Source organism: Toxotes jaculatrix, chromosome 4 (genome assembly GCF_017976425.1).
Source record: "Toxotes jaculatrix isolate fToxJac2 chromosome 4, fToxJac2.pri, whole genome shotgun sequence".
In the NCBI taxonomy this organism is placed as follows: Eukaryota; Metazoa; Chordata; class Actinopteri; family Toxotidae; genus Toxotes; species Toxotes jaculatrix.
The window spans coordinates 5,738,577-5,754,181 of NC_054397.1; the positions used below are offsets into that span (position 1 = coordinate 5,738,577).

A 15,605-nucleotide genomic window follows, 5' to 3' on the forward strand; every position below is an offset into this window, starting at 1 on the left:
ACTTACCATTAGTACATTGGCAACAAGCCTACTCCTGCATTATCAGGCTTACAGTAGCAATGTACAGATTTGTTTCAAGAAGCAAATTGTTGGAGCTGCAACTAACAATTATTTTCATTATCAATGAATCTGCAGATTCATTTCAGTGGCCCCTTCTCCAGTCACAGTGCATAGTGGAAAAGCTTTTTGGGCCAGTGTGCGTCACGTGACGAATGAAATGAAAGTTGTTGTAATGCGGTCTGGCCACTATGGCAAAACTTCTTCACGGCCCAGCTCCGTTCCTGGGGGCTTGGGTTATGGTCATGAAGTCCTCTCTTGATCATCGACAAGGAAGCTTCTATGCCTGGGTCCTGGAGAGCATTCTTGACTTGCTGTGCAGTCATAGAGGTCTTTTTCTTCACCAAGCAAACAATTTTCATCATCCACTAGATTTGTGGATGATGTCTGCCAATTTCTGATTTTTGTTTTGCTCTTTTGAGCCTCATTACTGTCTTTACTCTCTTTACTCCCCATACTGACAGACAACTCCACTTCAATCTGAATGACAACTCTCAACTCTGCATCAACTCTGAGCCACGTGTGAGCTGTTTCTGCACATGAACTAGCGCTGAACCGACACACAGATCCCCAAGAAACATTTAGTAGCCAGGTGTCCAATTACTTTTGAACCCTTCCAGTTTGGGCACTATGTGTTAAAAGGGCCACACAGTTCTTTTAATGTGGACATAAACCTACTCAAATTAAAGCTGAGTCTTGGCACTTCACTGTAGTATCCATTATTTAACTTCAAAATGAATGTGCTGAAGCACAGAGCCTGAAGGACAGAAAATGTGCAACTGTCCAACTACTTATGATTTGGACTGTACATATACATATACATACACATCTTATGCAGATTCAGTTAGTAAGCAATTTATTACTGTGGGCTTTCTATTAATTCTATTCCATAACTTATATTGACCTTATCATTTTTCCCCATTGTTACTTTCTATGGCAAACAATATCCAAAAACATTTGGAGCTAAATGTCATGTCCAGTAGCGTGATGTGGTGACAGGTTGAAAACTCAAACAAAACACTGAATGGCATAGTTGACTGTCATGAACATTTTGCTGAGTCAAACACAACCACCATACTAAACACAGCGGAGCCGCCAGGTTGGAACGTAACTCCAGAAAACTAAGGGTGGGAGAATGTATTTTTGTGTGTGTGTGTGTCCTGAAATGTTGTGCACTGTGTGTGCAAACTCGGCACACGGCACTACTGAAAGGTTTGCATCAAGAAGCAAACAGGATAATTAATTTCTCCCTTTCACTTGAATGCTTTCATTTTATTTTCATTTGTTTGCCTTTCTCTCTTTCTGCTCTCACATTCACAAGATAAAGTGAATCCTGTGAGAGATGACTTGTGATTCAATCCACACACACATTCATTTAAATGTCTGTGGGAATTGTGTGTGTGTGTTCATGTGTGCGTGCACTTAATGAGATGAATGCGTGTGCACCGCCCCTTCCCAATTACAGAGAGTGGAGGAGCGAAATAAGTGGTAGAAAGGAGAGAAAGATGTAACGCAGGCAGGGGTGGTAGAGAAGAATGATGTGTAACGATTGAAGAGAAAGATGAAGTGAGTAAAACGGGATTAGAAGAATGGTAAAGAAAATAGATAAAGTGAGTCCATTAGCCAACAAACTATTTTCTCTTCTTAGTTTTTCTCTTTGAGGAACTCACTTCATCCATCTTGACTAAGTGTCTTAGACTTTGTTTTGATTACGTCTGTCCGTTTCCGTGCCGTCTTCCCTCATCCATCCATCTGCTCCAGTGACCCCATAAGTGACAACCTATTCTCTCTTTCCTCCTACTTTCTCCATGAATTCCTTATTTTCCCTTGTTGATTACTTCTCCTCAAACCAGTATTTCTTCTCATCCATCTGAGCCCATTCATTTCCTCATCCATCAATCAACACCACTTCTCTTCACAGTGCATTTTGACCATTATTCAATCCCATCACAGTCAAAATATCAATTTAATATTAGGAGGATTTTGACTGACTGCTAGTTTAGACATGGCGTGCTAGTCATCATCAAAAACACTGATCCACTAATTTGAAATAAAAATGGTGGCTCATGTACATTTTGATTTTAAGTAGCATTTTACACATGAACCCCGGCTTCAAATTAGCAAAAATTTGAGTTGTGGAAAAGTGAGCCCACTGATAGTTATAGCTTTCCAGTTTCTAGTACCACTTCTTACTGAAAAATGCCCCTAGCTGATGAACAGACATACAGAGGACGTTTCCCTGAGTGAAGATGGATGAAACAGCATATACAGTATAAGCCACGAGACCATGCATTTCCAAACTAAGAGCAAAAAGATCTATGAAACCTAGAGTCTAAAATCTGAAAAACAGAATGGCCTTTTAAAATAAAATGACTGCGCATGGATGAATTTCATTTACAACACTATCTGAGAAGATACCAAGCTCATGTGCAAAACTGATATTAGCTGCAATCCCAATCCCTTTTCAATGACTTGTTTATTAAAACGCTTTACACTCTGTGTGTCAGCTGTCAGAAATAAACAACTGATCAGAACAGAGGGTTGGATAGAGCAGAACCAGCAACACGTTGATATCTGTGTATTGTCAACTTTGGTAAAGAAAGTAGAAAAGGCTGAGGTTACGAAAGGATAAAACCCGCAGGTAGAAGAATACAGCACAACCTCTAGCATCCATATACAGTAATAATCCAAAACTGACTGAGAGCTTGAGCAGAGAGCAGAGACTGGTGATTGGTGATTGATTGGTGGTTTGTTAGGACAAAATTAATGGTTATATGAGCTGATGGTGTGCACAACTTCAGTGCTCTGCCAGCACTAATGCAATGATTCATTTCTGAAGAAAGGCTCTTATCCCTGCATGAAGCTCTAGAATGGAATTAACGCACTGGGGTGTACATGTAAAATTACAACTACAGTAGGACTGTGCAAAAACTTAAATCACAGATCTAAATAAGGGTCTAACTGAGGAGGTGGTAATAAAATAAGAAGAATTTAAATCTATTCTCAATCAATGTAGCCCCACATACATTTTTGAAAATATAGGACACGGAAAATATGCTATTCTGTAATATGCAGAATAGCATATTCTGAGCAGAATTAAGACATACCACAAATCTGATGAGACACACGCCAACATGCAAAACAGCAGGGTTTTGGCTGTGTGCACACTCATATACATGCAGTACAAACACAAGCCACCACTTTTTGATTCTGGCCATACACTTGCCCCACATTCACTCTCACAGACACACACATACACACACTTCTGTAGTGCAAGCCAAGTCTCCATACTGCTGGCTAGCTCCTCACGGAGGTATGCCCACCTCTAGCTTGGATCAAAGGACTAAGCTAAAAACCTCTGGCCAGACACACACACACACACACTCAAGACACACACACAGTATAGTACTTCCTGCCTATTTCTAGATGAGATCAAAAACGGTCTTTTTTTTTTTTGCTCTGAGCCTATAGCATAAATCACCATATGTAGACAAGTGTGCGCAAACACACACACAGAGCCAGAGCCACCCTCTCAAACACCTGTGGCAGATCAAACGCATCAAGCTGAGAACACACACCTGCAGCAGGGTAAAGCCCTTGCACTGAACAAGTAAATCATGCTGCGCTAATACACACAATGATGTACACTCCCGCACTTCTGCTCAACCCCCGCCTGACCTCAGAAATATTCCATGACTGGTCATTCACTATGCAAAGATCCCATTCAAATAGCTTGATGGCCACACCACAATAAAAACATACACAAACAAACAAAGAGCCTCAGCCAGGTGCGTTTGGTACGGGGAGGGCGGGGAGGGCGGCACATTTGATGTTCTTCCACTGAAAAACCTACACTCCATATCACTCCACGCCCTGCAAAAGCCACAGTAAAAATGGAGCAAGTGAAAGCAGCGAAGAAAAGTGAGACAGGGGAAGAAAAGAAGCAGAGAGAGAGCGAGAGAGACAGAGAACAGAGGAAAAAGCACAGAGATAAAGAGAAACAGTCTGGGGTGTGATCCACTGGAAGGTTGCCAGTTCAAATCCCTATACTGAGTGAAACACGCTGGATGAGGAAGTCACTTTCTTCACCTCTTGAGCCTTCAACTAATCTAGCACTGCCATTAAATGACTGGCAGGACAAGGCTAGGGTTTAAAAGGTATTTCCCAGGTGTTAGGAAAGAGTGAGTGTGTGTGTGTGTGTGTGTGCGTGTGTGTGTGTGTGTGTGTCAGTAGTATCAGTTTTATTTCCACCAGTTGTTCCTGTAAATAGGAATCTGTTCCTAGATTACCTTGTGTATGTCACAGGAACCTGAAATCTGTTATTTTTGTGCGTCATAAATGTTATTGTCTTCCATAAATCCAAATCTGAAATCACTTTATACTGAGTCAGTACTTCTACACTCAATATTCGCCTCATACAGTCCAACATATGGACTGTAATAAGAAGGTAAAATGTTATATATTTACATAAACGATCAAAATATTTATAAACAGAAGGCATGTGATATGCATGTAAATGTATTTCATGGATACACTTGTGATTTTTATTTCTGTACCTATGCTATTTTTATAGTATGCATGCAGAACACATAAACACCACTTTAACAGTCATATGTGCAGTATGGCAGGTTGTCACTGAGTGCAGGGCTACTAATTACAAAGAAAATTCCTGTCCTCATACGTAGCCTCCTGTGTGAGATCTGCTGCACAATAACTGCTTCCAATAAATTTATAATGCACAACATTTAATGATGAGAAGTGAATCTGTTCAGTTTCATTTATGGATTTGGTTACATGTGGTGCTGATTCCCGCTCTGGACCAGGTCATGGGCCATTTATGACCAGATACGTCTTGAAAATTGTGAGACATGTTTTGCTCACAACATCAGCTCCACCCCACCAGTTTATACAGTGCAAAACCACTTCATGATCATGACTGTTCAGTTTGATTATGGTGTTAGCTCTTAACCTGATTTTCCTGTTTTGAACAAAAGAGAGCTGTTTACGCAAAAAAATAGAAATGTAATTTTCATATTACCGTCTAATATTTAAATAGTACCCCAAAGATCTTGTGACAGACTTTCACTGGAGCGTGTAGAAAATTTCAAAAGCACACTTAATAAAGAAGAGGCGATAGCACGGGAATAGTCAAATGGCACGACTGATGAGTTAGGACAACTAAGTGGGCAGTGTAAGCATGACCTTGGGTAGGAAGGAAAGGGTTGTCTAGAAACAAGGAAGCAAACTGCTGATATGAGCACAGTTTTCTTAAGCAATATGGTGATAAATATGTCACAGGTTCATCTTTAATATAAGCGTGGAACATACAGTAAAACACCTGCCGTATATGAGGCAAAGTAAGTTTCACAAACATTTTCTTTTCACACGTGGAACCCGTGTAATTAGAGATTAATCCTCACGTGGTTGTCTGTGGTCCTTCCTAGAGGCGTTGGGCTCTGGATAACAACTTTGCACTGTTTATTTCTATCGCTGGGTTCAAAGTTCTTAATACCATTAAGCCCCATAAAATGTACTACATGTGATGAAACTGTCACAGTGGCTCTTGGTTTCATTTATTAGTTCTTGTCTCATCTTCCTCTGGCTGCAGCTTGTTTCAAAAACAGTGAAAATATTCAGAAAAGGATTCATCTCATATGGGTTATCTCAAAAAAAGAGAACAAAGCAGCGGTGTGAGACAGAAATATTCTCACGAACAAGAATCCATTGTGTCACTGTGAGAGTTTTATGACATTTTTGAATATACATACTCTATACCCCTTTCACATTTGACAAGGTGTTCTGTGGTTTATTTTTCATCTGGCACCTTTGATCTCCCTGCTTTTCATGTCTTTTTTTTTATCAGATGCTGTAGGAGGAAAATACCCAAAGGTCTCAAGCACAATAGTCAGCCGAAATATAATTCCACAAACAATTACAACCAATTCAGAAAATGAATGAAGGTGTTGATTGAGCTCTATGGCTTCATTAGAAAGCTGTAGTCAACATGGGTGTATTCTAGGATTGAGTTATATTGAATGATGTTTCCATTTCTATTTACATACGGTACTGTACGTAAACAGAAAGTCAAAAAAAGGCTATAACGTCTTATATTTCCTTAATACAAAGTTGTTCAGCTCAAAGTCAAATCTTTTAAAAATATGACCTGCTTTATTAATTTTAATGTAGATCTAAAGTAATCGATCAATGGCGCAGTTGTTTTATATAGGGCAAAATACTGACTTGGTGTCAGGAGACGCACAGGTGACACATGACAAGGTGACACAATGATGGATATGGTAGAGACAAGGTGTCATTTCTTTTGTGTATCTCTGCTCTGACACCACTGCCACTTAAGATGAGCTTAAATCATAATTAATTTTTCATAATTAAATTTGTTGTCTCTTAAACTAATGAGCATGTTAGTTTCATCAGGTTGTGTTTGTTTTGAAGCTTCTTGTTGTAGTTACCAATTCACTAGTAATTATAAGAATACACCTATTGTTAATTTGCAGTGATATTCAAATATTTATTCCAAGTAAATACGTTCTATTTTCATGAAGGTGAGCACAGCAGCTCACTGTCACATTTAAAATGTAACTCTAGTCTGTGGTAGCTACGTGAGCTGCTAAGCAAGCACAGTGTTACCCCTCAACAGTGGAAAAAAGATTTTTTTCTACAATTCCCCATAGCCATTCTGCTTTCACAATAGCCAGAGGTCTTATTAAATTACTGTGTTACTGACATTAATTTGCACAGCAACCACTAGAAAGTCTTGTTTTGACTCTTCGTGATTCCCCCTTAATAAGAAACTTATTTAGCTCATTCAAACAATAAATTTTTACTTTATTACTTTCAGTCGAAGCGACGGTCCTCAGGCAAATTGTGCAAAACTGCATTTGAAGGCCACCATCTTGTCTAATTCAACATATCAGGATACATGTAAATATTTAAATCCAAAAGTCACAAGTTCCGCATTACAAACTAAACCATTGTTTTCAGGTTCTTACAATGAGAGCATTGATTTGGTTTCTCTTTGCACTTCAGAAAAGCTGTTTGTCAGTTTTTTTAATTACATGGATGGATGTTACATATCAAAGGCTGTGACTTCTAATGTAAGGGCTTAATATACTTCTCCAGAACTGCCACACAACAAAAAGATGATTATCAAACATTAACTGTACAGCTAATGAGCTTGTGATAGTTCCATGTAAAATTCAAGACTTTCAGGAGAATTCATGTAAGTCGTGCATCAATATTATTGAATTATGTTATCATGCACTGTGGGGAAAAATAAAAGCAATATACAACTAAGATCAACTGTACAGAATTACTTTGAAAAGGGATCTTTAAACTCTGAAGTACAAATAAAGCTGCAACTAACGATTGTTTTTCTTTACTGATCAATCTGATGATAACTTGCTTGACTGACTGCTTAAAAAGCCTGAGGTGACGTCTTTAAATGTCTTGTTTTGTCCGACTTTTGGTCCAAAACACAAAGCTGTAAAATGAACAAGGATAAAATACAGAGAAAGTTGTAAATCTTCAGAATTTTTATTCTGTTTTTGAAAAATGACTCAGAAACTATTTGGTTTAGCTCTAAATTCAAATATCGCCATGAATGTCGGTCATCTATGTCTAAGAGGGACACAGACTTATACAAGACTAAACCTAATAACAGGGGGCCACAATATTCTGTCGCAAGTGTTACTTTAGTAACAGTCTAATGGGAGTCACTATGAGACAAGATCATGGATTTAAACTTTACCTACACTCTAGCTGACAAACAAAAGTTGTGTGCGTGCACACACATGCACCTATCTTCCTGTTTGTCTCCCGATCTTGATTTCTGTCTGTCAGTCTCTTTGCTTTCTGATACCTCACAGTTCAGTCAGTCAGTAAAGTTCATGTTTTGCAGGCGTTCTGCTTTATTTGGGTGTCTCGCCGTAGAGCCATCTTGAAAACTACAAGATAAGCTTTTGTGTTATCCCCCACCTCATACCTGACACACGTACACGCAGCGGATCAATAACAACCTCCTCCTCCTATCTTACATAATAAACACCAAACAGCCTAAACAGCAGAATAGTCTCCATTCCACCTATGTGGCCTGCAGCAATGGATTCTGTAGTGCCTTCTGATGAGACGTGGAGGGATAGAATAAGAAACCAAAAAGTAGAGGAGCAATACTGAGAGAGCAAATACAAAAAAAATGAGGAGCAAAAAGAAGCAAGACAGAGAGGGAGGCAGAGGAAGAGCAGAGTGTATCCCACTTGGCTCATATTTCAAAGCTCTGAAGGATGTTTTTGAGGTAAACCTCTATAAAATGCATCTTTTCACAGAAACAGGAAACCATTCGAACTGGGCAGAAGCACACGTGGAGACACTTCATACACACTCAAAGCTACTGGCAATTACATCTCTGGCATACGTATGTTGTTTAACATATTGTGCTTTGAACTGACCACAGTCACGGTAATACTGCTGCACACGGAAACATGACCCAACTGACCTTTAAATGGCCTCGCCAACCCAACTTATCACTTGCCAGAAAAGTCGTTCCAGCTACCGCAAGTATGTCTTTGAACAAAAGAAGATGGGGTAGATGCACCTGCTTCGCTCGCCTTGATACTCACAAAAACCACTTCTCACACAGACACACACAGGTGATTATTTTCCATTAGGAGACTGGCTGCTTGTCTATAGCTGCCACTTCTTCTGCTGTAAGAAGAAAACACTTAGGACTGATAGAGGGTTAGCATCAATCTGAAACACACAACACAAATACACAGCTGCCAGCAACACATACTGTATGTAGTCTGCAGTCCTGTCAAGACTAAAATCTCTTTCACATACCTGGTGCACACAGAGACAGGCAGACACACACAAACTCTGTCCCTCTCAAACACACAACCAAGTACACACACAGAGCGCCAAGTGTCAGGTGGCTCTGTAAGTGTGGTGATTTGTTCCTCCTGACAGACAGGAAATAAGGGAGTCGACCAGGGACCTCACTTCCTCTTAGACCTGCCTAACCTGACATCTATCACACACACACACACACACACACAGTCTTCTCCTCCATCGTTTCCTCCCCTTCTCTAATACACATGCACACACACAATCCATCAGGCTTGTAAGTCTCTCCGAAGGCCTCCAGAATTTGAGCTATTCTACTGTGGGATTAAATTTGTGTCTGTGAACAACCGAAGAACATGTGTATAATTGTCTATCTAACTATCACTAAATTTGCAGTTTAAAATACATCAAAATCCCCAGGTTGCATGCTAAAGTAACAGAAAGTGCTATAATACTTCTGGTGATAAAAAAGCCTCTACTACAAACTGCTTCACAACTCTTCTAAAAATACTGGTTTTCACAAGCTCGTCGCAGAAAGAGTGAGACCATGAAGTGGAATGTGATAAAACGTAAAACTGTGACGTAAAAACAGACCTAAGATTCATAAGAGAGTCTGGGAGGTAGAAAAGTCACGGTAAGGTTGTGCAGCGTGGACGATGATAATCAGTTAGACGAGGCCTCTAATGTACCCTCTCCTCATTACAACATGGTTAAGCAAATTTCCACATCAGCTTTAACTGTTTGACACTGATGAGAGAGAAGGGCTTTGTGTGTAATGTGTGTGTGCGTGTGTGTGTGTGTGTGGGGGGGGGGGGGGGGGGGTGCACATGTGTAAGTTGCACGCTAGTCTGTTTGATTTGGGTTCTGACTTAACGCTCAGAACTCTCACAGCCCACAGCCCACCATCCAAATGTCAAATCAGTGGCCTCAGTTCACTTAAGCATGCCCAGTGGTCCGATCAGCATCAAGCTCCGGCTTAGCCGAGCCAATGACATGTGTCATATCAAACCTAATCACTCTGATAGATCCTCTAAGTGGGACAGCGTGGCCATGCAAAATTATGCTTGACCTACTTGAACCTAAAGGCAACTACCAAAGTCATGATTACAAACTAAACTTTAGTAAGAGCTCAAAAAATTTTGACCTGCAATTTATTTTTTAGACTAGAGAGAAGCGCAATGGTTTAACAGCTGGGACGCTCAAGCCACATTTTAATGCAATTACCTTGGGCAAGGGTAGCAATAATGAAGACCAGCAGTATTTTTTCATTACGCTTTGGCTACTTACGGGCCATTATCATTATCCACATTAGGAACTAGGACAAAAATAATTCTCTGTATTACAGACCTAATGGTTCATGCTGTTGTTATGTGAACCCCCTCTGACTTTGGGCATTTTCATGTCCTAATGTCATTCAAAGTGTTAGGTGGTCCTATCCGATTCAGGTTGATAAATCTCCAAAATGCATGGCCCTCAAACTGCAAAGCTGTTCAACATAAAATCCTGAACAGCTGGCAAGGATTTCATCTTACAACAGTAATATTAAGGATAGTGAGGCATTCTGAACTCTGCCTGTTAGTGTTGCAGAATATGGTTTACATTTTGAAGCACACTGAATGTGACCCATCCTTAGCTTCAGTCAGATTATAAAGTCTAGGCTCTGTCTGTATCCATGCTGGAAATGTGAATCAGACAAACAGCTGTGGAGCAGGACCCACTCAGTGGCTGTGGGAGGCAGTGGAGGTAGGGGGGGGGGGGGGGGGGGGCGAGGGATAAGTTATGAATAAAGAAGGGAGGGTGGAGAGGTGAGCAGATGAGAGGTGGAGTAAGGGGGGGAGGAAGAGGAGGAGGAGGAGAAAGACAGTAAAATGCTGCCGTCACTTAAACTCTAAAATGAAAGATCGATGAGCTTATTTAAATGTGCTCCCAGAGACGAGAGTTGGCTCATATAAAGCCTCGCATTTATGAGGAGGGGTGTGGGCATCGATTGACTGAGAGAAAGAGGGAGAGAGAGTGAAAGAGAGAGAGAGGGACAGAGGGGAGGAGGCAGCAAGAGACGGGGAGAGATCAGGAGGATCAACCTTGGCTCATGAATTTCATCCTTTTCCTCCTAAAATAAAACGTCCTGATAAATGCTGGGGATAGAGGGGTCGGAACCTGGAAAATCTACAGCCTTCGATTGACCGCCTGGCACAGCTTATCAAATCAATAACCCCACCCCCCTCCACCACCACCTCCAACAGCCTCATCCCGAATCTGTTTCAATAATTCCCAATTCGCCCCCTATCCCCAGCACACACGCATATACAAACACAACCCCTGCCAGCCACCCTGAGGTATAGACATTTCACGGCAGGGAACCCCCCCCCTTTGAGCCAAGACAGCTGGAAGGGTGGGGGGTGGTAACTTGGGTACTGTTGCTGAGACCTTGACATTAGAGGGAGGACGGAAGGAGCTGACTCTGCAACCACACCATCTCTCCGTCTTCCACCTCCTCCTCAACACCGAGGAGGGAGGGAGGAAAGACGGTAAGTGTGATGACTGGGAAAAGAAGCGAGAGGAGAGTAACTTTTGACACACACAGAGGTGTTGTCATACCGTCATCATCGATTGAACTGCAGGCACAGCTTTCTGAGTGACAAGCACGGTGCGCCGCATTCCCTCTTTAGCCCCCCCACTCCATTTTTTCTTCTCACCCCCTTTCCCTGCCACTCCCCTCTCCCTCCTCTGCTCCTTCTCCTCTTCACCACACTGCCTCCCTCCTCCCTCTGCTCCCTCTCTCACACTCACGCAGACACTTTCCTGCACTTAAATGGCACACATATTCTCTGTACGTTGACAAATAGTTCACCCCCACCTCTAACACACACACATACATGCACAGACATTCCTGAGACCCCCTCCTCCATGTAACCCTCAGCCTCACATTCTGCCCACCACGCCATCTGTGACCCAGAGAAAACTGTGCTCCGACACCAGCCTGACCTTTTCTGTGCTTTTGTTTTGCCACTCTGACATGATCCCATGAGGTACATGCACACATACACACAAAGACACACACAAACACAGAAACACACAAATATCCACAGTTTCTCTCCATCACTCTGTCTCTCTCTCTCTCTCTCTCTTTATAGCTACAAAAGAAAAAAAAAGCACATAAACGAATGTAACATAGCAACACACGATTTCCACAAACAGCTTTGGTCAAGAATCGATATCTCATCATATCTGTCGTCTTTCCTGTTGCTGTATTCAACAATTACTCCATGCAGTAACCCAATAAGTCACACGCACTCATCTGGACACCTGCTAGCTCAACAGTGTTGAAACTAAACTAATAAGACGCAACTTAAAGTATCACACTATGTGCAGCTGCATGTGTCTATGTGTCTGTGCATTTGTGTGTGCTTTAGGGCTACATCAAGAGCTGTAGTTAAGCAGGTCATTAACTAAGAGGGAGATTATCAATGCTTGGAAGCTGTAACAACCCCCCCATACACATCCTCAATACTTTAATCCAACAATCATCGTCCTACAATCTATGCATCATCATAACCATAACAATACCTTACATATTTAATGTAGTAACCCCCCCCCCCCTTCACTCACACAATCAACCTAAATAAACTAAAAAAAAAAGCAACGTTGTTGACCTAATAACAATAAATCACACCCTTCTTTCCAGTTTAAAAGTCATCATCTCACTTTCCCCTTGTTCACCATGGTCCCAATGACAAATGACACTTTGCACAATGCCAGTTTTACCTTTCAAACACCTACAGTATGAATGGATCTAAATGCATACATAAAGGTAAACATTATTCAGTGCATCATCTGACATTTGAACCCAGGACACCAGGGAGCTCAGCTCTTACCTTGGCCGTGCAACATGTGGCAGCTGCTGCCGAGAAGGAGCAGGAGAAACAGAGGCAGACACCGGCTCCCACTTCGGGTCGTCCCGATCCCCGTCATCATCTGCCGGCTCCCTGCCGCCTGTCCCTCCGCGTGCTCCGCGGATCCATCGGGGCAGCTAATTCCTGGTTTCATCGCGCCGGAGAGGGGACCAACGGTGTCCGCGTCCGCTTGTGCTTTGCTGCTGCAACTCTCTCTCTCTATCTCTCTCTCTGTACGGGAAGATGTCCGAGCGGAGAAGAACGGGATTCAGCCCGGGCAGCTCCGCGCTTTCCCGTGTGTGGCGAAGATCCGGGCTGCAGGAGTTCACCGCTGTCACTGCCGACAAGCTCCCCGCTATGACTTCCCAGCTCCGGTGTCCAAAACTCGGCAGGCAGCGGGAGACGGAGGAGGAGGAGCGGGGTGGAAGGGGGGTGGAAGGGGGGGGGGGGGGGGGGGGGGGGGTTCGCCTCACCAACAGAAAGACTTTCTCTCACTAGTCTGGCTTCACAGTGTAACGGCACGGTAATCTCTGTATGCTGTGGCGGAGTCCGTGTGTCTCTGCGCCCTGCGATACCTCATTTTCATTTGGATTGATCCGAGCACGGAATTAATACATTTGAGTGTGTTTTAGACTTATCGGCTTATTTTCTGCTATAGACCTCAAATCCGCGCTTGTTTTGATGTCTTCACCGGGGGATTTGTCCCGCGGATCATTTAGCTGTTTAGACAGTGGTCGTATTAACAGACGCGTAAATTACCCACCCGTGGTTTTTGCCCGTGTGCTCTAAAAAAAAAATCAATTCGGTAATTGATTCTCTGAATGCCCCTGTTTTTGTTTTTTTGTTTTTTGCCTGCAAACAAACTGTAAAGAGCTCTCCTCCGAGTCTTTTCCAAGTGTGGTGATGGAGAAAGCGTGGGCTGCAGTCTGTTATCAGACCCCCAGTTTGATATCCTAATTAACTGCTAACACTGAAGTAGCTGCGGGTCGAAATCATCCACCGCTCGCCCAGGAGGGGACTCTTGCCTCGGATACCAGATAGGCTAACTTGCCCGTAATGCGCCGCGGCTCGGGTTGCACGGAAAAATGACCCAACAGGTTAGCAAAACACCTCAACGCGTTGCGTTAAGTTTCTCTTGCCACAATCTAGAGTTTTCTGCCGTTAAACGCAGCTTGATGTGGAGCGAATTTGATCCACAAAGAAAAGTAACTGTCCGTCTGAACTGGAGGAAACAGCCGTTAGACGGGGTACGGTAATGTTACCTCTCACTGCGACACTGGAGCCTTTCGCTTTTCTATCCAGAGTCTTCAACGGCTCACCAAAGCAGTCCACCCGACAGATAAACCGAAGACAAACCTCCGTTACTTAGAGATATGTCTGAACGCTGTCCGTTCGTGCTCACGGTAGTTTAGGTTTTTTGTTTTGTTCCCTGTTAGCGGCGTTTTAGCCGGTCTCCTCCGTCTCGGCACCCTGTTGAGGCTTGGGGAGCCGACTGAGGCGATGCGTCTCCCTCCACTGAACACCTGCCACCCTCCTCTCCTCGACACGGACTTGGGGGAGAGAGGGATCCCGTTTACCCTTATTCAGCTGCGTTTTTTGCGACTTTTGTGAAGGTAAACAGTCAAAATTTCTGAGTCTGAATGCACTTTTTTATCACTCACATCCCCAATGTCTTTCTCAGTCTCTCTTTTCATCTCTCCCCTCGATCTATCCCAAACTCAAAAAACTAAACTTCTATTCACTATCATCCCTTGTTGCTGATTGGGCGAGCCGGATGCTCCTGGTGTTTCTATTGGACGGTCCGAATCTGGGGGCGGGAAGAAACCCAAAGCTTGGAGAGCGTAGTGGACGGCGCCCGCCCCACCCCCAAAAGCCCCCATACACAGAAGAAGTTAAAACAAGTTTGATTCATTTTTGGAAAATGTTCTTCGTTTTTCTCTCCGTGCGTTTACATAATTTTAAGGAAAAATAAAAATCCAAACCTGAAAAAAATTAAACCATAACCTAAAGAAAACCCACTGGTTTTGTGTAGCCCCTGGTGATGTTGTCTATTCAGTTATTTTATTATATGTAATCATTTTGTAGATTTATGCCCTAGTAAAACAATAACGTAGTAGTAAAGTTAAAATAAAATAAACAGAATTTGTGTGTCACTGTCGCTGGGGCAATAGTAGACCAGTCTACAATGAGAAGAGCAGAGACTGAGGATTTTTTTTTAACCTCACTTACAAAGCAGAAATTTGACTATATATTATTTGACTGAAGAGGGACTCTCTTAAGCACCACTGGTGGTCCAGCTACACACACAGACACTTGCTTCATTACTAAATAACTGCCTGGGGCTATATCTCAGTACTAGTGATAACCTAGTTTCTTCCATGGTGAGGGTCATTAAATGGCACATTAATGTTAAAGCCTACAACACAGTGACCTTATCTTTTATTGCCTCAATAAATCCTCAGAGACAGACTATCCATCCCCTGAGTGACCAAGTAGTCTCCCTGTGCCGTCTAGCTGTCCCCAACACACTCTCCTCAAGCACCTTCACCTCAGCTCATCCATTTATCTTTCCATCCAGTCTCATTTGGCAATTGGCTTCCAGCGTTCTGTTTCCAGTAAAACGTCTATGATGCTGCTTGGAGTTTCCATGAAAAGGCTCTGCTGCTCTGCAGAGCTAAACCGCAGAGGCTGCTCTGCTCTGGATTCCACATCAAGCCACCAAAGTCCCCATATTCTAGTTCAAAAGTACTATCAGAATAAAATTATAATTTATGCATTTTTTTTAAAAGCAGTATGAAT

At 42.5% G+C, this 15,605-nt stretch overlaps 1 protein-coding gene across 1 annotated transcript in view; it reads right to left on the bottom strand.

The window, feature by feature from the left end:
• Window positions 1-13,166, bottom strand: part of LOC121181105 (protein sidekick-1-like) — a 212,333-nt gene extending 199,167 nt beyond the window's left edge. Inside the window, exon 1 of the mRNA XM_041036906.1 lies at window positions 12,789-13,166. Coding sequence (XP_040892840.1) covers window positions 12,789-12,960 — 172 coding nt within the window. The 5' untranslated portion in view covers window positions 12,961-13,166. The remainder of the gene's footprint in view (window positions 1-12,788) is intronic.
• Between the last annotated feature and the right edge of the window lie 2,439 nt (window positions 13,167-15,605).